This window comes from Enoplosus armatus, chromosome 13 (genome assembly GCF_043641665.1).
Source record: "Enoplosus armatus isolate fEnoArm2 chromosome 13, fEnoArm2.hap1, whole genome shotgun sequence".
Lineage (NCBI taxonomy): Eukaryota > Metazoa > Chordata > Actinopteri > Centrarchiformes > Enoplosidae > Enoplosus > Enoplosus armatus.
In genome coordinates, this window is record NC_092192.1 from 23,440,970 (window position 1) to 23,468,570 (window position 27,601).

At 44.5% G+C, this 27,601-nt stretch overlaps 1 protein-coding gene across 4 annotated transcripts; it reads right to left on the bottom strand.

The window, feature by feature from the left end:
• Nucleotides 1-1,460: 1,460 nt before the first annotated feature.
• On the bottom strand, nucleotides 1,461-26,306 carry picalma (phosphatidylinositol binding clathrin assembly protein a). 4 transcript variants are annotated; one of them, XM_070917550.1, is made up of 23 exons: nucleotides 26,245-26,306; nucleotides 25,792-26,031; nucleotides 17,240-17,382; nucleotides 16,904-16,979; nucleotides 16,701-16,803; nucleotides 15,442-15,535; nucleotides 15,235-15,346; nucleotides 14,430-14,536; nucleotides 14,270-14,311; nucleotides 12,384-12,469; nucleotides 11,990-12,113; nucleotides 11,681-11,814; nucleotides 11,160-11,245; nucleotides 9,746-9,901; nucleotides 9,237-9,320; nucleotides 8,780-8,860; nucleotides 7,649-7,759; nucleotides 6,580-6,708; nucleotides 6,292-6,322; nucleotides 6,099-6,198; nucleotides 3,172-3,231; nucleotides 2,455-2,568; nucleotides 1,461-1,482 (listed from the first exon to the last, which is right to left on the bottom strand). In XM_070917550.1, exons 2-23 carry the CDS (start codon nucleotides 25,919-25,921, stop codon nucleotides 1,468-1,470), a joined length of 2,118 nt encoding a protein of 705 aa, XP_070773651.1. In that variant the 5' UTR covers nucleotides 25,922-26,031; nucleotides 26,245-26,306; the 3' UTR covers nucleotides 1,461-1,467. The 4 variants fall into 4 exon arrangements, with proteins under 4 accessions (XP_070773651.1, XP_070773654.1, XP_070773653.1 ...); XM_070917553.1 differs by lacking the exons at nucleotides 8,780-8,860; nucleotides 9,237-9,320; nucleotides 9,746-9,901 and having other exon boundaries at nucleotides 6,580-6,678; XM_070917552.1 differs by lacking the exons at nucleotides 8,780-8,860; nucleotides 9,237-9,320; nucleotides 9,746-9,901 and having other exon boundaries at nucleotides 6,580-6,699.
• Nucleotides 26,307-27,601: the final 1,295 nt, after the last annotated feature.

Here is a 27,601-nt window from a genome sequence, read left to right on the forward strand (position 1 = left end):
TTCAGACCATCTTTCATACAGGCACCCCCCCGCCCCGCCCCAATTCCTGTGATTGGCAGGATAAGTTTTATATACACAAAAGCACCGATCAACAGTGCTCTATTCTCCTGCACAACTGGACTGCCCCCACCCCACCCCTCCGTTACCAGTCCGACCCGAACGTACACCCCGATGGCTCCCCACATTGTTCTAAACGCCCCTGGTGCTAGGCCTATGGAAACATTGATCTGAGCATGAAAGGGACCCCCCCCCCCACCTCCCCAGCACATTCAAGGTTGGCAAAAAGGGGGCAGGCCAGGAGCTTTGTTAAATGTAAGAATAAATGGCATGCCAAAAGCGTCAAAAAGCATAAATGCGGCTTCCTTTCCAAATGCAGTGCTGCTGCCTCGGTCACAACAATGTAGTGCTTTCCTGCTGATGTGGAAAAAAAAAAAACACGTTCCCATGCCAAAGTCATAGAAAATCGGCCCCACCAGTGTGACGGTGCTGATGAATTCTTACGTTCATACACATCCTCAGCGTGACACCCTCCCCCCTCGAGCCCCAGGTAACTGTACAAGGCCTCATGCGAGTACAGAGAATATTTAGTGCCCCCGACAGCAAAAGGTGTTTTCTCTTTCAACTTTATATTAACTTCTTTTTCTTCTTTTATTTTTTAAAAATCATCTCAATCACTCAAAATTCAATTCTACAATCAATCATACTTATGTATAAACCTGAAGACCTTTCTCAAGGAGGAAGTCAGTGACTAGTTACATTTCCCTTTTTTTTTTTTCTACTTTTTTTTTTCTTTAAATGTCATCCTCTCTGAAGGTAATTATAAATAAATACAAACAATACACGCGGAATGTCTACTGCAAACAATACATAACCAAAAAAAAAAGAAAAAAAAGAAAGAAATGTGTCGTCACAATCGTTTGTCCTAATCTGGGGGGGTGGGTGCTTTAGGAAGGGGGTCATGATTTGATAATCGAAAGAAGGGACTCTACCAGCCTCACCTGGGGAAAGAGGAACAAAACAAAACAAAAAAAAAACACAACTCAAACAGTGTGACAACCCAATTTTTTTTCCCCCTCCAGATACATACAGTGATGTCAGAAAGCTCTCCCCTTTTGGGTCTTTCTCTTAGTCCAGGATACAAATAGGGGGCTGCTCCCTGTCCACATGGTTTTGAGTGGCAGCACGCACTCTTCCTTCTACCTTCTGTGACTTTAGACGTGACTAGATGGGCGCGATGTCCACTGCGATGCCTCCCTTCGGGTGGCCAGGTCCCAGTCACTGTGATCTCATCATTCAACGAGTCTTTGTGGGGCCTCTCACTCTCAGAGAGCGAGAGAGAGAGGGCTGAGTTCATCAGAAGCAAACTGAAGGGTTTGCTCGGATAGTTGACGGCGTCGTGGATCATCTTCAAACGGGAAAGACTCTCCCTCCCCTAGCCCCCCACCCCCCACCCCACCCCAGCTCGGGTTACATAAACTGCATCTGGTAAGACAGAAGGAAAACAACAGCGTCAACAAGGAAAAATAGTTGTAGACACAGAAATACATCCGCTAAACAACAAGGCTAAATAAAGAGGATGTGTGAAGCTTGCATTGCAAAGTATCACTGCTCATTTTAGTCCATTCCTCAGATAAAATGATATCAGCCAACTCGCATCGAATCACATCGGCGGCGGACAATTGCTGTGTCTCAATTCGGATACTTCCGTTTAGTACACTTCCATGTAGTGCACTGCGTACACCGAGTACTTACTGAGGTGGAACGTGGATTTTACGACATTGCAGCATTGTCGTCTCAAATCGAATGCGGCCGCCCGTCGTGCAGTCATCCGAACCGCTTCATCTTCTTTTTAAAAATGCCAAAGTATTCCGCCGGCTTGTTTGCTCATTTGACTTCAACTCGATTTGATTAAAAATGTATAAGTGTGGTGTGGTGTGGTGGTGCAGTGGTTAGTGCTGTCACACGGGAGGTAGAGCAAAGTGTCCTTGAGCAAGGCACCGAACCCTAAGTTGCTCCCGATGGAGGCCAGCACCTTGCGTGGCAGCTGATTCGCCCATCGGTGTGTGTGTGTGAACCCAAACTGCAAAGTGGTTTAAGGTTTGAGGTTTAAAAGAGCTACATAAGTGAAGTCCATTTACCATAAAAATGCTTGCGTGTGCCTTCTCCCCTTCTGCTATGTAGCCAAGGTGGCGACCATTTTGGGGTGAGAAGTGTCCAGCGTTTTTACTATCCGGGTACTCGTAGCGCGCTTCATTTTTTTTCATATTGTCAGTGTGAACACACACTATGCACTCAAACTAGGAAGTGTAAGCACAGAAGAACACAAATTAAGACCCAGCAAATGAACCAGACACTCAGTTGTATAAAACTCAATAAAAACCTCTGGAGGTGGCTGAAGAACTGAACACAAATGTTTACAGCGCCGACACGCGGGAGGAGCGGGACCTCCATTACCTGTGCGCCTGGATTGGGACCAAAGGGATTGGCCGACCTCATCACAGGCTGGGTGTACATCATTGTGGGCTGCGTTGTCGTCGTCGTCATCATCATGGAGCCCATGTGAGGAGGCTGACAGGAGAGAAAACAGTATATTAACAGCAATTTATCAAACAAATGTTGAACAAGCAGAACACCAATTTAAATACGATTTGGATTGTTTTGACTGGGCTGTGAAGCTAGCGCTAAGGGGATCTCCATTTTACCGTCCAGAATCAAGTAGTAGTAGTAGTATCCAGGGGGGGTAGGTAAAGATAGCATTAGCATTAGCGTACATTGTTGTTGTTTGCGCTCTCCCTCAGCTCACCACCTCCCCTTGCCCCACCACTTGATAGACTTCTTCCTCGTCGGACACAGGAACACGCACCCACATCCTACGCTGAAACAACACACCGCAACACACCTTGTTCTCTGTCTAGACTATTGTTAATTGTCCTGTATTTGTTTCGGTTCCCCTCGTGTTGGCGGTCAATGTTCTGTCTTTTGTCTCGCATTGAAAAAGTAAAACTACTACTATTATACTGCTACTGCATTCACACGCTGCAGACTAATTCATATGCAAGAAATCCTTTGCCCCGTGTGTGTGTGTGTGTGTGTGTGTGTGTGTGTGTGTGTGTGTGTGCGAGAGTAACAGGACGTGAAATCCTGCTGAACACACAGTCCCGGCTGACTTACCATTGCATATGCCATCATGCCCGTCGGTGTGGTTGCGGGGAAGGCCATGACAGATGGCGCCTGGAGGATGACACGATAAAACAAGATGATTCCTTCTGCAGAAGGAGAACGGGGCGGCCTCCAGCTCGCGCTGAGCTGTTTGCCATGAGATCGTCAACTTTAAAGTTTGACTTCTGCAAACATTTAAGTATTACACTTGGGGGAACATGAACATAGGACTTGCAAGATACGGAGACAAATGTATGTTCAGGATAATGTTAATTGCGAGTAAAAAAGAAAAAGAAAAAAAGAAGCCATTTCTAGAAATTGGCTGAAGGCGGAGGTGCCTAAGGTGGAGGACTGAATTGATACAATATATAATATAGATAAGCTTCTAGAATGGAATTTGACAAATTTAACAGAATGTGGGAAAATTGGACTGACTACATAATCGCCAATTAGGTCAGACCTTTTTACGATATAGGGCGACAGATTCTGAATTGTTCCTTTACTTGTTATACTGGTAACCCATGGAGAATGTCTACTCCGACAGAAGTATGAGGGTACTGTACGAGGTTTAGTAAAGGATAGACGTTGGTGCATTTTTCTGTTGTTTTTTTTATTTATTCAAATGACTGATGACTGATTAGTTAAGTTCATTGTCGAAAAGGTGCCTTGTGGGAGGATGGGTTTTTTTTTTTTTTCCGTCAAGAGAAGCAGACACATGATGAAGCTCACCTTGCTTGCTGACGTTTCACACCTCGTCATTCTGAAACTACGGCGCACCGCATGCCTGCGCAATTTTCACCGTAAATGCGGCTTGCGTGGGCGCGCGACGGAAGACAATGGCAAGCACTGACGCAGGATTCAGCCAATAGGTGGATTTCTGCCAAATTTGTGCATTGGAGTTGACACAGCTGATGATCAATATTGCTCTAAAAAGAGGACGGAGACACTGAAATGTTCCACTGAACGTGTGTCAAAAGACGGCTTTAAAACTTGACTCCTGGGGCCGTATTCACAAACATTGTGAGAATACTCTCAGAGAGCTCCTAACTTTCTTGCAAGGAGTCCTAGCTAAGGAGTGATTCAGGAAAACTCTCAGGGTAACTCTGAGCAAGGAAGGGACAGGAGGTGTGGTTGACCCCGTTGCTAGGTATGACGCGTCCTTTTAAAAAAACGGTGCGATTGGTTGATCAAACAAAACGTCATAATTCCAAGACATTTCTTAGAATTTCGTCACTAGGAGCAACTCTTTCGGAAGCTTTATGAATTATGGGCCCCAATCTCATCAAAGCTGAATCGGGTTTTTGTTGAAGAGGGAAATGATAGACAAGAGGTGAAGGACAGTGTGTGTGTGTGTGTGTGTGTGTGAGTGAGTGAGTGAGTCCTGGGCGGTAGAAGTTGGTGACCAGCAGGTGCAGAGCTCCTTGTGGAACCAGATTAGAGAGGGAAGTACAGAGCCTTTCTCTGAGCACTCCTTGCCTCTTCCAGCAAGCCCCTACAGTGACAACAGACCCAGATTTGTCTAGCGCCCCAGCCCTCTCTGATACGTTTCATTAGCTATTCAGCCGCTTGGCGAGGGAGGCGCGAGTGACTCAGACGCGACGCTGGAGCCAAAATTGGCGCTTTCATCACAGACTGTGTGCTTGTTTCGTCTCGCTGAGGGCTCGCCTTCAGAATGCCTCCCTGGCTGACAGTGTTCGGTTTGTTTCAGGGACGTCTCACTCAGCGTTCCTCAGATAGTCAATAATGACATGATGAGGATTTCTTTCTTTCTTTCGGCATCCTGTTAGGAATTACCCTAATGACGATGGATGGTGTGTAGCATCTGCTTCCCTCAAGTGACCAACTCTTCCTTTCTGGCTTCATCCGAGCTTGCGATCGTCGTCTCACATTCGGCCGCATCATCAATAACTTATGTGTGCTGGTTGTTAGGAAGACAATTCCAGTGAGACTAGAGTTTCTCGGCCCTTTACTGTTAATGCTGTTTTTACATACAGCACATTCTCCATTTACAATTTACAGGAGGCCACAACAACACTTGGGAGGGCGTGAAACTGTCCAGGCTGAATCATTTACGTGTTGGATTATGGAACTCACCAGCAGCTATGTTTTTGGTGGTTTGCTGCTGACAGCCAACAGTGAAGCCTCCCAAGTACAATCAAACTCATTTCAACAATCGGAGACCCAGGGGAAGACCGCAAACACTTCGGTGTAGTAAAGTCACCAATCAATCTGTGGAACAGTTTGGCTGCATTCAGACCAAATTCGGGGAGGTTGCGGCGATTAGCGCGGGGTTGTGTGGCGGTGTGGGAGTGACACTACCCAGTGGCCCATTTGAGTGAGGTTTTAGCCGCAACACCAGGATTAGGTCTGAGTGACACCTAAGGGACAGAGGGGAAATGAGCCAAAGCTCCAGACTATGGAACTCTCATTTCAACAACAGATCAATAGGCAGACACGAGAGGTTGTGGCTGTCACGACACCAGTTAAAGAGAGTAAATGGACGCCAAGAAAGCACAGTAAATAGACAATTCAGGAAAGACTGAGTTCCACAGTCACTCAACATTTTACACAAACAACATGACACTGATATTTCCATATATTTCATTTTGTGTAAAGGTAAATCTACACTAGAAACACTGAACTGAACGCTTATATCCACAATGTTCCGGTTTGTAAAACACTGCGAACGTGTAAGGCAGAACCTAGCACCGAAAGGCTTACAGGTTCTTAAAAGCTCAAATGATGGAAAGCTCCTGGTTATGGGGTCATTACAATCCTGTCGGAACAGTATGAGATTCAAAATGGTGGTCATTTGGCTACCAGCCCGAACTGAAGCCCCCATATTCTTAGGACTTCCAGGACTATGGAACAAATCATTCATGCCCAACTGAGCTGCTTTTCTGGGGTGTGTTGAGCAGACAGGGGGGACACAGTCCTACCATGGTTGAGGGGTTCCAGGTGGTAGGAGGAGCCGTCTTGGGTTGCCAGTTGTTTCCGCCCGTCAGCTTCTTCTCGCCAGGCTGACTCCAGTGAAGATCGCTACAGAGGTCAAGGAAACATGTTAGTCCTATGCAGTATTGGGGACATTTTAATTATTAGTAATTAAGCTTCATATTACTTCAGTGCACTTACTTCTTTGCTGTGCCATTGCCAATTCCCAGATCTAAAAGAGGACAGAAGCAACAGAATGAATGAGCCACGAAAACACACCTTATTTACACAGGACATCAAATAATTCCCTTTATTCTTTGCAAATTGTTTATTTTCATTCTATAATTTTGTAAAAAATACGATTCTCCTTTACTGCTACTGTTTAGTACAAAAATAATCTGCTTATAGCACAATTAGTTCAATGTATAAAATATTTGGCGTCATGGCCGCAAAAAAGAAAAAAAGGAAAAAAAAGAAGGGAGGACTTACTGCCGACAAGATTGGCAAGTGATGAGTCCAGGTCGCTGGACACCAGCTTGTGGGTCTGTTGGCCGTTCAGGGTCATTCCCTGATTGGGCGAGGACGCCACTGTGGGTTTGAGGATGCCACCTAAAATGTCTTAATCAAAAGGGGGCAGGACAAAAAAGGAAAGGAAGGGAAGGGGAAGGGGGGAGGGTGAGAGGTTGGAGGGGGGGCCCAGGAAAGGTGAAGACACAATACAAAACAGACAATAACAACGCAACACACAACACGTGACAGTACATAAAGAAAAAAAAAAGACACACATGGACAGAGAGAAGATGTTGAGCGTGGATGAGGCAGGAAGCAGCAAAAAAAAAAGCCATGACTGTGTGTGTGTGTGTGTGTGTGTGTGTGTGTGTGTGTGTGTCTCTCTCGAGTCAACTCACCCAGTCATGCATATGCCATGCAAAAAAGCCAAGGCCCCCGGGGAGTGTGTTTAACCCAAGGACAAGAGAAAAGAGGGAGGGGGAGAAATGGTTGAGATCGTGAGCAGCCTAGAACCCAGTGAGGGAGGGGTGGGGGTACAAACAATGAATGTGTGAGAGATTCAAGGTGCTTAAAAGGTAGCATCAACTGCAATGTCGCCATACACTAATGAGGCACAGGGCGAAACAGTCGTTAACCTCAATCACACTCCAGTGGGTGCTGTTATTGATTATTAATCACAATTTATGCAGTTTTTTTTCCAGCTTATTTTAAATCACAGGTCAAAAAAAACAAACAAACATCTGAAGTGATTGCTTTGATCAAATGTGGGGCACTTTTTTTTGGTGGAGTTGAAATGAGTTCTACGAGGCCACAGCGAACGCACTAAACACATAGCGAAACCCGAACATGCTAGCAATAAATGGAGGTGACATTCTAATCCTGACTTAGCATGGGATGGTCAATGCACATTATATGTATATAGAGAATATATTTGATGTGCAATCTGTCACCCCAAACCTTCAGGTGGCGGCAGAGTCCACGAGGTCTGCCGGCTACCCCAAAAAAAGGGGGCAATGGGAAGAGAGAGATAAGGGGGCACAACACTTACCGGTGGAATCCAGGTTGTTGGCGTTGGCGTTGTTGCCGAATACGGAGTCGAAGTCGACGTTAAGGCCTCGAGAGTTCTGTGGCTGCTGGGGAGTCGGGGAGGCTGTAAACCCTGGTGAGGCAAAGCAAAAAAATCAGGATCACTGAAAGAGCTCTGTTCCTCCCAACACAACCACAAGCAGGTAGGAAAAAAGAGTCTTCCTTTTAGAAGCAGTCACATACTTACAAACCACTGGATTTTCAGTCTATTGCTTATTGTAGCAATCTCCTTTTTGCCTTAGCACGCCATTAGATCCACACTAATGACCAACACTAATACCTGAGGGCGGCATCACGCGACCCTTGTGGACAGACTGGTGTTGGTTAAATGTGCCATAAGATGCTTCCACTTGGCGACCGTCCTGACCAACAGCAGTAGATTCATGGTGATCAGCGGAATAGAGAACAGAATACTCCCGTTCTTTGACAGTTTTGGGTTTTGGACTGTTGGTCAGAGACGTCACCGTGGGCTTTTTTCACTATTTTCTGGTATGTTTTAAATGATTAATCACGGAAACAATCCACATATTAAATCAATAATGAAAACACATAGATAGTTGCTGCCCTAGGGAACTCCTGCCATTTTCCATCAATGTTTTCAAACAAACACTAGGGCTGGGCAATATAGCTGAAACAATAAGTTTCATTTCAGTCAATAATGAGAATTATTATCATTGTTAATGACCTATTTTTAATGAAGAACGGGAGGGAGAAAAAAAAAAGAAGGTTGAATTTCACCACTTTATTTTAAATGTAACCACCACAATGTAACACACCTGTTGAATGTTTGCGAGTCACTCGCAGCACGCTCCGTTATCAAGGGACACGATTGGCTGTTTATGAGCCAGGGCGTACTCCTTATGTGCTTTCAATGCGGTTTATATTTCATGCATTTAAGCAAAACTGTGGAACTATTTTCTTATTGCTATTGATGGCGCATCTATCGGCGGTACATATCGTTATTGTTTTATAACAAGCCTAAGCTACGCTGTAAAAAAAGCGTCAATGTGGCCGATTCCCCGGGAGATTAACACAAAGCAACAAAAGTAAGGTACGGGACTTGTTACACCTCGGTCAGCCTCAGTGTACCTACCTCTGAATAGACCAGCTACGGCAGGGGGCTCAGATTGGAAGAGAGGAGTGGTGTTGTAAGGGCTTGGCCCACAGAAAGAGTCTGACACACAGCAACAACAGCAGGCAGGCAAAGAACGAGATGGAGAGAGGGGGGGGGGGGGCAGAGAGGGGAAAAGATTATGAAGATACGAGACCAGAAAAAAAAAAGAGCAGTGAAAGAGCAGCAAGGACGCAGGATTTCCAGGACAAAAGCGGAGGAGGCCGGCACTCATCACATGGCCAGTAAATACAGGGCAGTGCGCAACTAGTGGCTAGCAAGCTCACACCCACTGGCCTGTAGGAAGCGAGGAGGGGGGGGGGGATGAGAAGGCGGCATGTTCAGCAAGTCTATCCATATCTACCCACGACAAACTCACGAATGTCACACAACACCTCACTACTCTCGCATCAGCCAGGCAGTTGTGCCACCGCAGTACCTGTGATAAACGCCTCTATCTGTGCGGCCGCGTCGAGGTCAGATGCCGGGGAAGAGCTCGAGTCAAAAAAGGGATTGTAATGATCTGGAGGACAACAAGAAATGAAATGCTGCTGATAAAAAGATGGACATTCATGCAAGAAGAGTTTTGGACCTTGGAAACACAAACAGAGAGGCAAAAAAGCAAATAAAAAGATGAAAAACAGTGTTAATCAAAGAGTGTTAAGAGCTGAGGAAACAAACATTAGGGACTTGGCCTGATTGTGGAGGGAGACAAATATTTGGGAGTAGGGCGGCATGCCAGATCCTTGATGGATGTGAGAAAAGTGTCGAAAAACAGTATGTTCTGACCAGCAACCCTGAACCACTTCAGGCATTTCCTCCACTTGTTTCCCTACTGCTCCGAAATATACGTCTACACAGCAAATCATCAGCCTCGGTGACGTTATGGAGACACAAAAATGAACTCTAGGCTACAAAAAGGAAGAGATGCAGCAAAAACAGTCCCACCAAACACTTCATGGCTAGGTGTCCTAGAGGACAGGCTGCCAGCGTCTGAGGACGCCGCGGACGGGTGGACAGCGTCGACAACAGGTAGCATGAAGAAAGGGTTTGAGTTTGGAATGGATTCCTCCACAACAGCTTCGGCGGCAGAGGTGAAAGGATCTGAAGTGGGCAGAGGGGGAGAAAAGGACGAGAAGAAAAAGGAAAAAAAAATAGAGAGATTATGGTGGAGAGGGGGGGGGGGTGGGAAGAGTTAACAAAGAGAAAGTTTAGTGCATGCAGGATGTCGTGCAAGGGGGGGGGGGGTGTCAGCGATGCAGGTGAGAAGGATTTAAAAAAAAAAAAAAAAAGTTATATCATGCACTTTTAAGACCCCCGAGGACCAGCTTTGAGCAGTCCACAGGCTAAGGGTCTTCCGTTATCGGGTTACAGGCCGGTCGAGATGTTATTACCGTTGCCAGCATTCCAAGCGTGGATGTTTGTCAGGCCTGAATTAGCTAAAATCCAATTATCAAACAATTCAATTATTTTGAATTAGCCCCCCCCCCCCATACAATAAATCACAAAAGCTACTTGAAACGAATGAGCATGGACTACTTGGTCTAATCTAAAACCCACTAATATATCTTACATCTTTTGTCAACCTCCTTATTTACAGACCTTTTGATATGACACTGAAGTGAAAATTTATATAAGAGATATGAGATAAGATAACTGCAACGAGGCACTGCGCACGTCAATATCATACTGCTGCTGTTTCACATACAAATCATGCATCTTAAACAAAAAAGTACTCTGCATGCACCAAAATGTCCTTGAATTAAATTTTTTTATCGTGTTTAATATTCACATAAAAATCTGACATGCAAACAGACGCGAATTGTTGTTTCAGCTTGTGCTGTCGGCAAATAGGATGCTTCGGCGTGCTAATCAAACCCCGTTCACAGTAACACTGCTCGCAGCCACACCTGCCGTCATGAGAATGAGGAGAAAAGGAGGCCATCGTGTTTGTAGGGCCAGTTGTACAGTTCAAAACACTGTATTATGGCCAACACCTCACAGAAACAAGACATTAATGTAGGCAGGCTACCGTAAATAACACTCCGTATCTTGATTTGCGTGTCGAAAAGTGGGCGTGTCATAGCCGACGTGCCGCGCTGTTGCTAGCTAGCTAACTAATGAAAAGCTCTCTTCCATTTCATCTCGTCTTGAATTCTGTTCCTCTGGATGCATGTATATGATATTGAATTTGAATAATCATGCTGCAAACCTCAAGGGTACATACATTCTAAGGAATCATACTACTGCGTACGTGTGTGCTGTAGGCAATGTTTGAGAGGTGTGTGTGTGTGTGTGTGTTTGTGAAGGCGGCAGCCATGTGGATTGGAAGTGTTGCCAAGAGCAGTGGTGGAGCTCTCACCTCCCCATGTGTTGGCGGTGGAGAGAGGCAGCGGCTGCTCGAAGGCCGGTTGCAGGTCCAGCAGGTCATTGGCTGCCTTGAAGGTGCTGGAGGGCAAGGGCAGGAAAAAAAACACGGGCGTTGAGGATTAAATCATTGACAAAACATGAGGTTCTCTCCTCAGCTCAAAAGGTTTCTATTAGAAGAAACACATATGAAGTGCAGTTGTCTTTTAGTTAATCTTATCAGTACTGCTGCTGTGGTGTCCCAGTTTCTTTTCAGGGATCAAAGTTTCATCGTAGAGAACCAAGAATGCGCGAAGCCGTTTTGAAATGTTCCCAACTCAAATTCAAATCGACATCAATCTACAAACCTTTTAGCTGTACAAGCACAACAAGCTTAAACACGTCAGTTGACTCAAAACACAGTGAAGTCATCGAATCTCCAGACGTTAATTTATGCTGTTTAACAAATGAAATTCGAGACATTTGAAGAAGCCATGAAAACCGAATGGCGCACGCTTTAAAGTCCCGCGGCCTCACCTGCTGGTGGAACTCGGAGTGGAGAAGAGGTCAATGGTGGGGGCCGAGTTGATGGTCCCGCCCACCGTGGAGACAGGGGAGGAGTCTGTGGTCGCTATAGAGGGATTCTTCTGGAGCTCTTTCAGACGCTGCTCCTACAATGATCAGGAAGCTAGCATTAGCAACGCGGTAGGCTAACTACTCGTTATGCTAGTATCAAAATGTTTTTCTTTCAAGACTTTTAATAGCATTTTGAGTTTAGGTCACTAGGGGGGAGTCCGAATGGCATGACTTCATTAGTGCGCCGAGCCTAGTGAGAGAAACATTTACTTTAAGAGATTTTAGGCGAGTCTGCTCCTCTTCCAGGGCAGCCTGCTTTTCCCTCTCGTCCACTTTGGTGAAAGATATGCCGGTGTTGGCCAGGGAGGAGACCGCATTGGAGAGGGTGCTGGCCCTGAATTCAAGGGACGGACACAGAAAAAAAAAAGTGAGTGGCCGAGAATCATTTCAGGAGCAATCGCCAAAAAAAAAACAAGTGTACCACTTTTACGCCTGGACTTTGGTATGCTTCTTGCATTACCTCTCTGTAGTGTCAAAATTGACTGTCTACTGTGTTCTGAATTATACTTTTATCATCTTGCATGCTGGGGGAAAAAAAGGACTCTGCTCTGAGCCTGGATGTGCAGGGAGCCAGGTCAAGCGAACAGAGAGGAAGCAAACCTACCTGCTGGCTGCTGTAGAGTCTTTGACTTTCTTTCCCTCCAAAGAGGCCAAGTGCTGCTCCAGGGCATCCAGCAGGCTGCTGGGGGCCTAGTGTGAATGGCATTTGACACACATTCAGTTTTCAAAGGCTGGAGGAACACCTAATACAAGATGTCTTCTGAAGAAAAACACTGAAGCATGCCAAGTTATTGCCACACACACACACACAGAGAGCTACTCTCAAATACCGAGACAGAGAGAGAAAAGGTTCAAGATACTTACACAAACTGTAAACTGAAAATGAAGAGATAGAAGGAAGGGAAGAATACAGAAAATAAAGGTGGATACAGTCAGGATATTGTTAAGAAAACTTTTGGGAGAAAGCTGTCTAATTCTGGTTCTACTGAACACAATGGATGAACAGGGCCACTTCAGCAGGTCACCGGTCTATATACTCTAAAACCCTTTAATTCACACCTTTATTTGCTGTACGACGTGCAAGGTCAGGAGTGAATGTGAGTTGAAAGGTGTTTGGAAGTGCAAGAGCGGGCGCATGCACAGCACTTGGGTGTTAAAACGTGTTAGGCCTGAAGCTGCGGGGGGGGGGGGGGGGTGTTAGCAGCCTGTGAAAAGACAATAATAGCCACATTTTGGAAGTTCATTTTATAGAGGTCACCCTAAACCTACTTGAGCACACACAATGACCCGTAATGACGCTGTGCCAATGGTCTTAACACCGTAAACCATTCAATTCTTAAAAAAGTGCCACAGTTTACATCTTACTAAGTTAACCAAGAGTTTGTACAGTACTGCTAACAGTGTTACTGTGCTATTAGATAAACCAAAACATATACATAACCATACATTTCACGACCACTGAAGTCAACTGCTTGGACTAAGTATAAGCTTCAAAGTGATTTACAAATCTGACAATCGGGCAAACCACTGATAAAGCCTCTAGGTCAGCCCAGTTCTTGGGACGGATGAAACTAAGATCAACCTGTACCGGAACGATGGGAAGAAAGTAAGTGTAAAGAAGGCTTGGATCAAGATCCGAAGCATACCACATCATCTGTGTCACTTAATGCTATATTGTTGATGGGGACAAAAAAAACAGAAGCGGCCGGATGGATTCCTAAGTGTCTAGGGATATACTGCCTCCTCCGATGCAGCCAAATTGATTGGACGGTGCTTTAAAGTACAGATCGATCATGACCCAAAACTGCGAAAGCAACCCAGGCAAAGACGTGAAATATTCTGCAATGAGTCAATCACCTGATCTCAACCCGATTGAGCATGCACTTCATTTACTGAAGAGATTAATATGTACGATCACATTTGAGCCCCTGAAAACAGGGGGCCAGGTACACCAAAGGTGGCAATTCCTTACGATATATATGTATGTGTACGTATCAGAGTTGCGGACGTAGTCTCAGCGGTGGGTATTCTTAAAACCTCAGCACATAAAACAGAAACCGTATGGCTGGGTACCAGGTGGGTTAAATGACAAATTGACCCTTTCACATACTTGTACCAATGGCAATAAGTGGGCAGGCAGCACATTCAGTGCTCACTCAAAGGGAGAATCAGTCATTTAAAGCCGGTATTACTGCACATCGACAGTATACATCATTTTAGCCATTTTTCCATGACGATTTGCCACTTAAAAGCACGTTTGTGTGCCGTTTCATTGCAAATATGTGCGTGTTACACTGTATATTCCAGCAATATATACTCACATTATACAAATAATGTTACATACACCATTAATTCCCCCAAATTTGGCCATTTTCATCTTTTTAGTTAAGCAAAGCCAGCAAAGAGGTGAGGGCTGTAAAGCTAAAACAAGTCCAATGTATTCAAAGTAATTGTAAAGATGTCAAATGGTTATCTGTAGAATATGCTTACCTGAGACAGATCTGGGATGTCCCCTCGATCAATTCCTACTTGCTGCGGGAAGAGACCAAAGACCATCAGAATTTGGATGGGAGGGAATAAGCCAGCCACATCTAAGTGATCCCAGGCCCCTTCGTAATCCCCGATTGGCTGACCTGGGGTCCTGGCTTACCTCCGCAACTTTGAGGAACTCAGAGATTCTTGTCATTCGCGTAAGGAACTTCTTGTAGATGTCGAGTCCTTCTTTGCACTGGATTTTCTTCATGTCAAAGTATTTCTCTGTCAGTGGGGCAAGAAAATAAGCACAGTTTTTAACGTTTTAATGTTTATATTTTCAAATCTAATATTTTCCGGTAAAATTCAAGACCCGAAGCCGCCTTTGAAATCTTGGGACTCATGAGCAATGGGGACCATTGTACAACTACAGTTTGAAGTGATCTGCCCTATCTTGGTAGTTTTCCATTTCAGGGTATGCAAACAAGGCCTACTGAAAAAAAATTTTGTCTTCAAGAAGGTGAAACAAAGGTGGGTAACCTTGCCCACTAGAAGCTGAGCAGTGCATGTTCATGCAACAAGAGAAAGGAAAGCTTGCTGCATATTCATTTTAGGCTTGTGTAAGAAAATAATTCATAAAAAAAAAGGTCTGTAGGGAAATAATTTGCCCTCTATACACTTTCTTTGAAATAAGCTTGTTAGGGGTCTGCAGTTCCAGGAAGCGATTTTTCTGTTAATTAAAGACTTGCATGAACTGTTCCGGAATGCTAACAAATGTTCTCTTTGCACGTCCTTGCTTTCAAAGCTGAATGCAAAGTATCAAATGATTGCAAGGACGTCTGCAGTAATTCATCTTTCACCTCACGGTCACTGTCCCTCATCATCTGTCGTGCCCTCTTCAATCGTAATGCACGGAAGCGGTAAGGCCTACGATCCAAATAGTGAATCTGCGAGGCAACACCAACACAAAAGCTTGTTTTTACCCAGGAGGTTGATTATGCCCTCGTTGTACGCTGCAAACAGCCGGATCGCATCTTTGAACAGAAGCATGAAGGCGGCATTGATCACACCATTTGTCAGTTCATTAGCATTGACCTGGAAGAGAGGTGGAGGTGTAAGGAGCAATCGGTTTTAAGCTCGTCAGCAATCGATTTAGATGCCAGCCGGCGCAGCCAATACCGAGTACTCACATTGAAGTCGAGTAATACATCCATCTGATTTTGGATGATGGGGATGGTCTTGAGGAGTTTCTCTGTATTCATGGTTCTCATCACTCCATCAGACCTGCGGAAAGGACAGCAAATAGAATGCTTCAGCAAATTCAGTCTAATACAGATATTTTTAGCCTGCTGACACCAATGGAATTGTGCTGCCTAGTCTTGACCTTTTATTTACTGCAAATGGACATGGCTAGAGCTTCACAATGTCTCGTTTGACACTGCAATGTAGGCAGGTGCAACAGTTCCACTGGATGACGTGGAGTAAGAACGATAGTTACACTACCGATACGAATCGGAATCCGGCTGTAACGTTAAAGATGCGACCACATCGGTATGCGGACCCCCGGATCAATTTAAAAGTACAGCAAAGCGGGTCAAAAGGCCCGATTCTAAAGTTTCCAATGGGTTGACTGAAGCTTTGATGCACGACATATCTCAACACTCACCTGGTGAGACGGCATGGTGAAACCTATGCGGGTGTTGCGGTTTAACGAGTGACCCTGTTAACTGGTGACTTTCAGCCAAATGTGTTGAAAACAACAAGGTAATACGTAGCTGCCCTCATAAATGCCTTTGTTTAGTTTTTCATCTAAACATACCTATTTGATTAGTCTTTGGAGTCTTGTTTGAGCAACAGAAATACTTGGGATTCCCTGGTCTTTTATGAAATATACAGTATTTACTCGAAGGTAAGCAATGCTACTTTTATAGAATTGTCTTATTTTAATTTATAATAGAAAACGAATGCCTACATTAAACAAAGGTTAAGAATTGTATCAAATTGCATCGTATCACACGGAATCTTCTGTATTAAAATGTATCGCCCCTGTATCGTATCCTAGTCCATGTATCTAGATATGTATCGGATCGTCTTATAAGGGAGAGAGGCACACCCCGTTACACTGCAATAGATGCAAAATAATCTGTCAAATCAGGCCCACTACAGAGCTTGAAAAAATAAGAAGTTGGTGAAAAAAACCCTGACATCTGTTGTGAAGTAAAAACAGGAACTGTATGATCTAAATGCTGCAACTTTTACCGTAAGTGTCACAATGTATTTTGCAGGAAATAAAGCTATTTCAATGTTATTTCGCAGGACCAGATCAGACGCCCTTCCTTAGGGTGTCAGACGAGACCAGGTTTCCGGAACAAGAACATCAACCTTTGAGGCTCAGCTACAAGTCAACACCAACAGTGAAAGCCAAGAAATGAGAGTGAATGCTCCTTACCCTCTTTTCACTTTAGTGAAGTCAAAAGCGACTTGTCTGTAGGACACAGCCTTTTCGTTCAGGTAGCGGCTATACCTCCTTATGAACGTTGACATATCGTAGCCTGCATCATAAACAGGAGAAGTGAGGCACAGATGAATATTGGCACATTGAGTATTCAAAGGTTTATTGGTGCACAATGTGTACAGTGTTTGGCAATATACCTTGTAGGCCACTTTTGTCCAAAAAATTGCTGAGGTTGAATAGTGTGTTCCTTGAAGCCAGATACTGTATAAACCTCTGCAAGAAAAACATATGAGGAACTCTTTATGCTTGCATAAGGGGTATTATTTACCACAAGTGAGGCTTTTGGACCAGCTAACTGTTGCGCAATGAACGGCTGCACTTGTGGGAGTGTACCATTTGGCGCACTACTCTGAGATGATACCAAGCTATCTCATACCCCATGCCAACACACTGCATGTTGTTTGTTAAATAACCTATGATGTTTCCATCCAATTCAGCAAAAGGTGGAGAACAGTTATTACTCAGGTCCTGACCTCATTGCCGTAGACCATCAGATGGTGTGTGGTGGTGAGGGACTTGAAGACAACCACCCAGCTGGTGTTGGTGGTCCTCTCAAACAGCGTGTCGGCCAGCTGAGGGATGTTCACATTCATCTCGTTTGTGCACTGAATCAAGTCTGAGGGAGGAGAAAGAGTGGGGGGGGGGGGGGGGTAGATCAATGAGCCAGTGTGGTACTAAGGCAATCAATGCACAGCATCTCAAGAAGAAGCACACAAGTTCACTGTTGAGTGAAAGCAGAGGTTTTTCTCCCTGTAGCATCCTCATTTTCTTTTCACGTGTTCCTTCGCATAACACCATGCTGACCAGAATCAATAAAATACGGGGGACACTTCTGGGGAGCTGCGCTACGGGAACGTGACAAACTTTTCCCGGAAGTGGATGGTCTCATCATCATGGCCCCTCCCCTGATCGGTTGCTACACACAAAAAAAAAAACTGGGATTCCTACAGATCACACTAAGCCGAAAATGACGAAGTCAGGCAAGAATGGATACAGATAGCGGAAAAGGGGGAGACAAATTGATGTGATGAATCTGAAAAATCCAGAGCAGTAAAACTCTGAACACTCACTGTTGAGGATGATCCCAGTTATCCAATATTCATACCCATCAGATGCCAAAAAAAAAAGAGGCCTGGCAGACAGCGTAAATAAATATTTAAGCGAATTTTACATTTGAGGGGAGATGAATGATCCTCTCCAGGCCCTAAAGATTCCTCAATATGTGAAATCGAGAGTAAACACTGACATGTTCTATTTTATGTCCCAGTTGCATTTATATAATTGTGTTTAATGGGCTTCAATTCAGATTACAATTGAAAAAAAAGTTCAAGTCATTCCAAAAATATTTAAATTAGAATAGAAGAAATATAAAAGTAGAATATATACAGTTACTGATTTACGTGTATAATATCAGAATCAGAATCAGAAATACTTTGTTGATCCCCGGGGGGATACAAGGGATTCAAGGGAATGGGGTGGTAATGTGCAAAACCAGCATAGCAGAAAGTTCCATGTCACTTGCAGCCACATCATGGCTGGTTGACATTAACTGTTGTGCAGGAGGCGGCTGTGCTGCGCATCAAGGCCTGTTTACATGGGTGGTCTATGAATCCTCCTCAGTGTTTGTCAAAAGCCACACAAAAGGCTTTTTTTTTTTGTTTTGTTTTTACATACACAGCGGGCCACCCATGTGACAACAAAGGCCTTTTCAGACGCGACTGAAATGTGCTGTGGGCTAAGTGCAGGCTCGCCACCAACTTTCTCCGCTGGTGTTCCTGAAGTTTGCCTTGCATGGGGGACAAAAAAAAAACAAAACAATCATAACAAACTCACATCAGATGGTCTTAAAAGCGTTCCGTCTCACGCGTGCTGGTTTTCCATTCGGCGGTTGTGTCTAGCAGGGTTTGTATTGCAGGTCGGCATTCTAAAGTTCGCCTTCAACTCACTGATCAATGTTGAGGACCCCCCCCCCGACCACCACCACTACGACAAGCTGTCTGAGTCTGAGATATGTCTTAAATGGCCAAATGTACAGGAGGTCAAACCCTTTTGATTAGATAAAACATGACCTTTCCCCTCTGGTGCAGGCCAAATCTTATAGAATATTTGTGGCAACAACAATCTAAGAACACTGAACATCTAATTTTGTTTCCCGTGTTTACTTCATAGAAAGACGTAACAGCGATGATTTGTTTGTTCTGCTGAACGAGTTCAAAAGACCAGTGGCTCGCTTCTACTCTCGTCTCTGCTACTGAAACGTCGCTGAGCTGGGTTCAGCTACCTTGTGGCATTCTGAGAATGCGTCTAAGTCAAACCCCCCCCTCCCCCCCCCCCGTTTGTGAAATAGCCATTGTGCGGACTGTATTCGAAAGCCCACCGACTTCTCTAAAAAAATCTACTGTTGCTGAAACAGAACTGAACTGAAAAGTCTGGGCAAAATGCATCTCCTTTCTAAGCTTGCCCAGATAACACACAAAAAAAAGACATCATCTCCTGCTTTATTTATTTATTTATTTTTACATGTTGGCTTGGCCACTATAAGCACACATTCAAATGTCACTAAATACACTGTAACAAGGAGCTTAAAGAACCCACACACAGGCCGTGGGCTGGAATGGCCTGCATGCGTTCGAGCTGGCCAGTGGGTTCATTTTTGCCGCCAGTGTCTTAAGGCCTGCGTAACAAGTCAAACGCACGTCTGTGCTGCGCATGGGCCATTTGCAGGGGGAAGCATTGGCCCGTAATTGTAGATTTTGCTTACAACACACACACAGTCGTGTTTCTATCACTTCAGGACGCCTTACATTAATTTCCTGGAGACTAACCCTAACTTTAACCACTACTACTTGCCTAAACCTAAACCTAACCTTTAACACTATTATTTCACCAATACCACAAATTGAAGATTCTTGAATTTACTGTAACTGCAAAAGGTAGGGTGATCAGAGTGGGGACTTTAAACTACAGTTAAACTAGAAAGAAAAAGAGGGAAATTAATCATAATAACAATAATAATAATTTGCCCCTAAAAAACAGATATGTGCGAATCAGAAACATGATTTTACGAGCGCGGTGAGCGCGAGTAAATATTACAATCTACTGCTACGGATGTAGATTTAGCCAGAGCGCCAATATGTGCTCCTTCAAGCCGGCCTCCGCTTAAGAGCAACACATTTCCCCCTTGTTCTATTATACTAAAGCTATGGTCATAAATATTATCTTGTTTACTTAAAGTGCGGTGTGGGTATTTTCCATTTAGTGTACTCCTCGAGGAAAAAGACGTTAGCGTAGACCTCTGATAATATTTGTTTGCAACCTGGTGGTAAAGCCCTGAACAGAGAGCACGGCAAGCGCATTTGATGCGACATCTTACGGCAAGAAAGCTTGTGGCGCACTGCATGTTGGTGATCCGTTTGAGCTCTGCCAACATTCTCATAGACGGGCTTAAATGGAATTTTTTTTCTTGTCAAAATAAAAGCCCTAAAAGTTGGTAAGACGCAAGGGTTTTCTCAGGGTTTGTGTCCGTGGAGGGTTTCCAAAAATGGGGTAGCGTGACGTGGATGGAGGATTTTAAGTAGCTCAGCGAGGATGGCTGCATTATCAGATGGAGACAGTATACTGAAAACACAAGACTGGACGCGATGACTAAACGGTTTCACAAAGAGGATTTGGGATTCATGAACTGGAAAAACACTTCTCTTCGTTTCAGCTGTAACTTTAACGCTAAGATCTCAGGGCAGAGGACTTATAGGGCAATCCAGCTGTGGCAACCACGTTTTTTTGTATCGAGCGCCACGATGAACGATGACACAGCTGCCTGACATGAAACGGTAAAGGATAACCCTAGAGAGGCACTGGAATTATACAGTAAAACTCTTCTGTCAAATATATTACTATTAAATATACAATAATTATGCTGGGACTGATGAAAACCACAGTATGTTTAAAAAAACTGTTTTATTCACAGATGTATGGCCTTTCTACAATCCTTTTTTCTATCGTGCTGTAAAATGTAAACATGTAGTCTGTGTGCAGATGAACTGCTAAGCCAGAAGATTACTGGTATATCATTATTATTATTATAATAATAATAATAATATCATATTAACAGTTTCAGAAATGCCACCAAAAACATTTAATGTCATGTGCCATGACTCATGATGGCCACTAGGGGCAAGCAGGTTGACTGCGAGCACGTGCGATGGAACTGCACGGAAGCAAATGTTTAAATGAAACCTTTTTAAAAAGCACCATTAAAAACTATTTTCTGGCTTCAAGATGTACTTTGCATCTTCAGATACAGCTGAAGTGTTTTGATCTGGTCTGGGGCAAGGTATTATGGTGTGAAACGGGGGCCACGCTAAACCTGCACTGTTGCACAAGTAGCTTCCAATAAAGAGTGAGATTTAATTAGGCCGAGCTCCTGTCAAGTGCGTCTGCTAAATAAGAAGAGGTCGGCTGGATAAAAGCGGCAAAAGCTTGTCACGTTCAAGGCTGCAGATACAAAATATAGAAACCACAAGAGGAGGCGAGATTATACAAGGACCCGCTGACTTTTAATCAGTGATCTGTGGTACAAATTGCTGCTTTATGACAACGCAGTCGGGACTTTTTAATTTGAAGCTTCTGCTTTAGCAGCTTTGCCAAATGCGTGTACTTCCTTTCTGGATGACGCCCAAGCAATTCCCAAGCCACCTCAGTTTGGATATCGGGTGGAAATTTTAAGATAACATGATTACAGCATGTCTGGGGTGTTGGGGGTGGGGGGGGGGCACATTCCAGTGGCCAAGTGTGGTCACTGGAATCATGTGTGCTTGTAATCAGCGGCATAATTGGCAGGAAAGGCGCATCAAAAAGTATCCCGGGCCAATCTCACGTTTTGATCGGCTCTGCTCCGTCCGCGCTCTGGGAAGGGGGTTAGGTTATGTAATGACTTCCTGTTGCCTGTTTGCTCTCGGCGATCCGAGGCTTGTTTTAGGGACTGGAGGAACACTTCCTGCTCCAGGAAATGTCTGATGTGGGCTAAGGCGCACATGGGAGCCCCTGAAACTTTGCCCCACGTCGGTGCAAAAACTCAAGACACTTGGTGAGGTTTGGTCGCAGGCCACAGGAGTGCGAGCGTGCCCCGGTAGCCAAGTTTCGAGTTGTGCCACTGAATCTCGCAGGCCTCTCGGAGTCACAGTGGGCTCCATTCAGCTCAGCTGGTGGACAGGGCGTTAGCACTCTTCTTTTTTTTTTAAGGGCTGTCACTTGATGCCAGTCACATGCTCCCTGTGCAGCGCTGCGTTCAGCACGGTGGGGGGGGGGGGGGTATCTCTGGGAGGGTGCAAAGGTACAGATGTATGTTAATGTGCCTGCCACCACCTTCACCTCTGCTGGGAGGCCAAGATATCATAAGACCAGGTAAAACACTTTTATTACAAAGCAGTGTTATCACCCTCTTGTCTCTAATGATTTACCCAATATTGGGATTTAACACACGCAAGCCTCCTCCACTAATTTAATAATACTTCATGCTGCACCAGCAGGTGCAAATAAAATCGCCAAAGCAATAAAAACAACTCAAATTTTGACTCCTCAAATAAACCTGCTCTGTTCTCGACTGATACCCTCTTGGTTTACGCTGCCTGAATGATGTCCCCCTCTTCAGTAAAAACTAATGGTGTAACAGATTCCCAAATATGCAATTTTTGCACATTTCTTGAGATCAAATTTAATGACTTTTAAGACCTTTTCAATATCTCTAAAAAAGGAAAAAAAATACCATTCCTGCAGCAAAAGGAAATGGACAAAGTAGGCCACAGTATAGTAAAAAATAAGTTTGGCCAGTCAATGTATGGACATGTTCTTACACAAAAGCCTGATTAGGTTTCAAACTTTGCCCTCTGCTCGATCGATTGATAACAGCCTCAATCATTAACGTGCCTTTAATGGAAATAAACCACACACGTATACTTGCCAAACCCTCTGGGCCCTATAAACAGGAAGTGGCGCCAATGTCTTGTTGAAGGTGTATAACCTGTGATAAACCTCGACAATCAACCAACCCCTTTCGCAAGGCGAGTGTCATTACTGTAAGGCTACGCCAACATGACACACAAAAGTGGGTGTACAGCAGTGTTTTAACACTCGTTCACTATTTTTTTTTTCCAGTGGCAAAAGTAATAAAAAATAACACTAACAAATATGCTACTATTTTGGGTGTCTAACTTTAATGTAATATCCACACATGCAGCTTCTAATTGAATGCACCACAGACCAAAAAGGACATTATAGGGCCCCATGCATATGCCATAACAAATCCTATGGGAATTTCCTCTTGAGTCAAGGAGGTTTATGACAGGACCAAAGGCCAACAGCCACTGCTGATTTCATACATTCATTACCTCATGAAGGAGACCTTTGAGCAGTTTAACAGCAGTGTGTGATGAACAACAATGGCAATCAACCTGCTGCCGTACACTTGGGCCACCCACTATTCAACAGCCTCGGTTGCTGGGGTGTAAAACTGCACCAAAACCCACTTGGCACACGTTTTCCAGGAAGTCATTTCACACTTACTTTAAAACAAATGCGCGAGGCCGATTTGTCCACCCTTTACTTATCCCCGTCTGGTAATTGTAGGGTCTCTTCGAAGTTTACGTGACCGAGTTTATCTAGCACGCCCGTGTCAAAAGAATGCGAGCCGCGGTCTGGCGCAGGACTCTTGACGGAGACAGCCGTATCTCACCTGCGATCCAGACGGGAGGGACAACACAGGGATGGCAGCTAAGACACATGGGGGCTGGTCGCAAAACTCTCAAAAGCACAAGTGCACCCTTCAGCCTCTTTAAATACCTCAGAGCGGAGTGAAATTCCTTCTAGGCGGAGGGTCTCTAGATTACCTCAGGGAGAGAGGCCTCGGTTCAGGAGCTCCACAGAGGAGCCACATATCACTTGGTTGTCTGGAACCAGGAAGGTCATTGGGCCATGGCCTCATTACATCCATCAGCTGAATGCTGCTGTTATTCAACATGTCACAACATCAAACATGGGGCTGATATTCAAATTAAAGTGCACGGACCAATTTGCATAGTAGGTGCATGCAATGTTTGCTGTTTGTGGACCAAAGTCTCACCAAGTCCTGGTGGCCTGGTGTGCCTCATTTCATTTATGAGGCTGATAGGAGCAGGCCAAAATCTAAAGATAGACATTACAATACTTTTTTTGAAAGACGAGTAATACGCACAATTTAGCCAAATAACCAGGGCTGCAAGTTGTCACAGGTAACGAAATTGAGACCCAAAAGTGCCAATATGTGAAAATATAATTGGGGGTGGATTACTTTCACTCTGTTTCTACATTATGGAGAGGAGCAGCATATCCACTTGGTCAGCTATTTTTTTTACATTGGAAACAGGGTTGACTTCGCTGCTCTGACTATGATCAAGCGGATAGTCCATGGACATGACGGAAATTAGTCATTTTTACACTTCCGGTTCCCTTGTCTCGAAGTCAATGGTTTTTTTTGAATGGGTTTTTTGTTAGATGCCCAAAATAAGGTCTGTGGTTACACACAAGCTTATTTCAAAGTTCTGTTCTACAACATAAAATGCGTCAATAGATACCCCCCCACTCGTGAATTTTGAAGCTTTTACGCGTCTTAAAAAAGGCGGTTGCTAACAAGCGGCTAAATGAGACGACAGAGGTTGTCGCAGACATTAAACGTCTTCATGCCGAACACGGAAAGTCATCTACTCACTCGTCCGCCTTTACAGCCGCTTTGCGTTTATGCTCTCTATCTATCTGTCTATTTAGTTATCTCCATCTATATTCTCTTAAAAGTGAAGCTCAGTGGTGGTGATGTTGAAGTAATGCGACCGTGGTGTAGTTTGCTTATAGCCTAACGTTTGGTTTGTCTACAAAAATACGTCATAACTGCAGCACTCTTATATTATTATATTAGGACTGGTAAGCTCCATGTCCCCCTATGCATGCAGAGTATGAACTACTAATAAAAATAACAAAAACACTGTGATGGTTTTGCAGGAGTGCAAAGATGGAGAAGCGGCTGGATGGTATACTTCTGAGTGGTAGGTCACCGCTGCAGACTACCGTGTCAATATTGTTCCTACCAACAGATGCCAAACTTGGAAGCCCCCGACAGCACCATGGAGGTCCATAATAATAACTGGAATAACTGTCCCAAGTCCATGCAGCGGGACAGATCCCTCAGCACTAACACAAGCTTATTCTGATAGATGGCATAGATGGATGGTGTCTGTGACCCTGCTGGATATTACTTCACTTGCGTGTGCACTTGAGAAAAGCTGTGCGTCAAAGTCCACAACAAGTACTCAACGGGCACCAGAATTGCTGGCCTGCAGGGAACACCCTACTGAGCTTATTGTGAGCCTACTGAGACATAACACATTATACCCATGTCATTTATATATAGTTAATGGGAATCTGCTCAGTTAAGCCAAAGTTATGTTTTGAATCAGGAAGCTAATATTTCAAAGTTAAACTCTGCTGGCTACTTGATGCATTATATGTCTCAGCAGGATAAGATAGTGGGACCTGTTGGCCATTATAAAAGTAACTGAGAACAATTCAGGCTGACATGATCATTTCATGGGCGATATAAAGTTAGCCTCTGCAACTGGTCAAGTTAGCTCAGAATTGCTGGATTTTTTTTTTTTTTAAGGTTAGTCACTCTGTGGCCATCAAGAGAGTGGGGTTAACATGTCAAAGCCTTCATGATAAATCCGAGCTGCTAAAACTGAGCCCAAACTGGTTCGCCTTGCTGCTATCTGCCATAAAATGGGCCTTTTCTGTCTATTGAATGCCTGTAGAAACTGCTAGCGGTTACAATAGCAGACTACCACAGTAACCTATGGCTAAATGAACGCAACGTTACATGTATGTGCAGGCCTTATGGCCACAGACACAGCGCCCAGACACCGGCGTGAACTAAAAGGAAAGCCGAGCCGTATTGACATGTAAGAGCCAAGTTATGTCGACGACCAATAAATGGGATACTTACAATCCAAGTGTTTCTTTTTTGGCCCCATTATTTCGTGCGTGGTCGCCTTGCAGACCGTTTTGGAAATCGCCGACCCGGTGACACTATGCTGAGCGGCGGTTATCCTGTCTGTAATGCTCTGTCCAGACATCCTGTGTCGACACGAATGAAGCGTTCGCCCCGTACAGAAACGTTTCCAAGGCAGCCCGGGCTTGTACGGACGGTGTCGGTTTTCAAGGCTCTCCGTGCCACCTGACAACCCTGGAGAGACAAGAGAGAGAGAGAGGAGACAGAGACAGGGGATAAATAATGAGACGACGGCAGGCGTCGCGTTAACGTTACATGTCGCTTGTCTAGCTAGCTGGCTAGCCAACTACACGGGAGACACATTCGCCCGTTAAGACTTTAGCTGGAGAACGCTAGGCTGAACCTGCAGTGAGAGTCGTCCATATTTCGTGACTGTAAGATACGAACCCAGTCTTTTAATCGGTCCCTGGCGTCTACCGTTACGGTCTCTGCTCCTCTTCCCCGTACAAGTCTTTCTCACATACCGGAGCTACATGGAAGGAATAAAAATAGATACGACTTCCGGACACATTTTTTCACAATAAAAGCTGCAACGAGGGAACTAAGAAAAGTCCCTCCACCCTCCCACCCCAACACACGAACAAATACACACATACACACCACATCCACCCCTTCGGTATTCTTTTCATATTTTGAAGGCAGGTAAAATATTAATGCAATGTTCTGTGTGTCTCTTTAGTTTTTCATACGCACACACTTCGTAATGTTTGTTGGGCTGCTACACATTCAGTCCCCAGTGATGTTTCGCTAAACAAGAAGCCTGAAGCTTTATTTGTGGTAAAATAAATAAATAAATAAATATTGTTTTTGAAAAAAGTAGTCTAATTGGGTTTACCACCCTATCATTTTAAACCAACAACTGTGGGACAATTGAGATCGAGACTCTTTATTTTGGAGTCCACATACGTCAGTTCCGGCGATGTCGCGATTAACTGCGTCCACCTTGACGCGGCTCTCGTTCTCGCTTTCTTTGGTTCCCACGCTGAACTCAGTCCAGTTCATTGCAGCGCCCCCCCCCCCCCCCCCCCCTTCCACCCGCTGGCTTTTAAATCATCGTTTAAATGGACAGAGTTTTGAAGGAAAATGGCGGGGTCTATTTCCTCACACCTCACAACTTTCGCATACACATGACAGCGATGAACTTTGATTATTTAATTAGTAGCCTTGCAATTACAAATAAGAGACATATTGAAAGTCAAAGACACAATCTGTTGCATTCTCCATGTGTCTTGTTGTCACATATATGTGCTTTATTATCCATATTGTTTCTATTTCAGATCAGAGGTGGGGTTTTTGTTTTTTTTTTGCGATTGATATTCCACTACTTTGTGAAGCTTCTCTGTCCTGACCCCCAAACGCATCTTGTGACAAGAGGTAGCCTTGCTCTCGGGCCCGCTTCCGGCCAGTGTTTGCATATGAAGTGGTACAGAGCTATTTTGGGATCCAATGGGAAAAGCACATGTTCATTTTATTTACCATACACAGAGGTTTTGTTGTCGCAAGAGTGGAAATTAGAGGAAAAAGTCAAATAGTCTTTTGATTGTCCAGGGACCTACACAGGATGTGTCCTGCGTTGCCTAATTTGGCCCTAAAAGCGGGGCCCAGCGATTGACTCACTTTCGGGGACTGACTGTGCCCTCTTCCCGTAATGACTTCTCGGTAATACAGTTAACACTTTGTTGGCTCCCCCGTGCGTTCATGAAGATCGAGTGTGGTATTTCCGACAGCACTTGAACGCGCACTT

Coding starts and splice junctions, on each gene's coding strand:
- picalma (XM_070917550.1), bottom strand. CDS start 25,921: ATGTCTGGACAGAGCATTACAGACAGGATAACCGCCGCTCAGCATAGT. Junction 9,902..11,159: donor CACCGCCAACACATGGGGAG/GTGAGAGCTCCA, acceptor TGCCCACTTCAG/ATCCTTTCACCTCTGCCGCC. Junction 6,709..7,648: donor CAACAACCTGGATTCCACCG/GTAAGTGTTGTG, acceptor CTTTTGATTAAG/ACATTTTAGGTGGCATCCTC.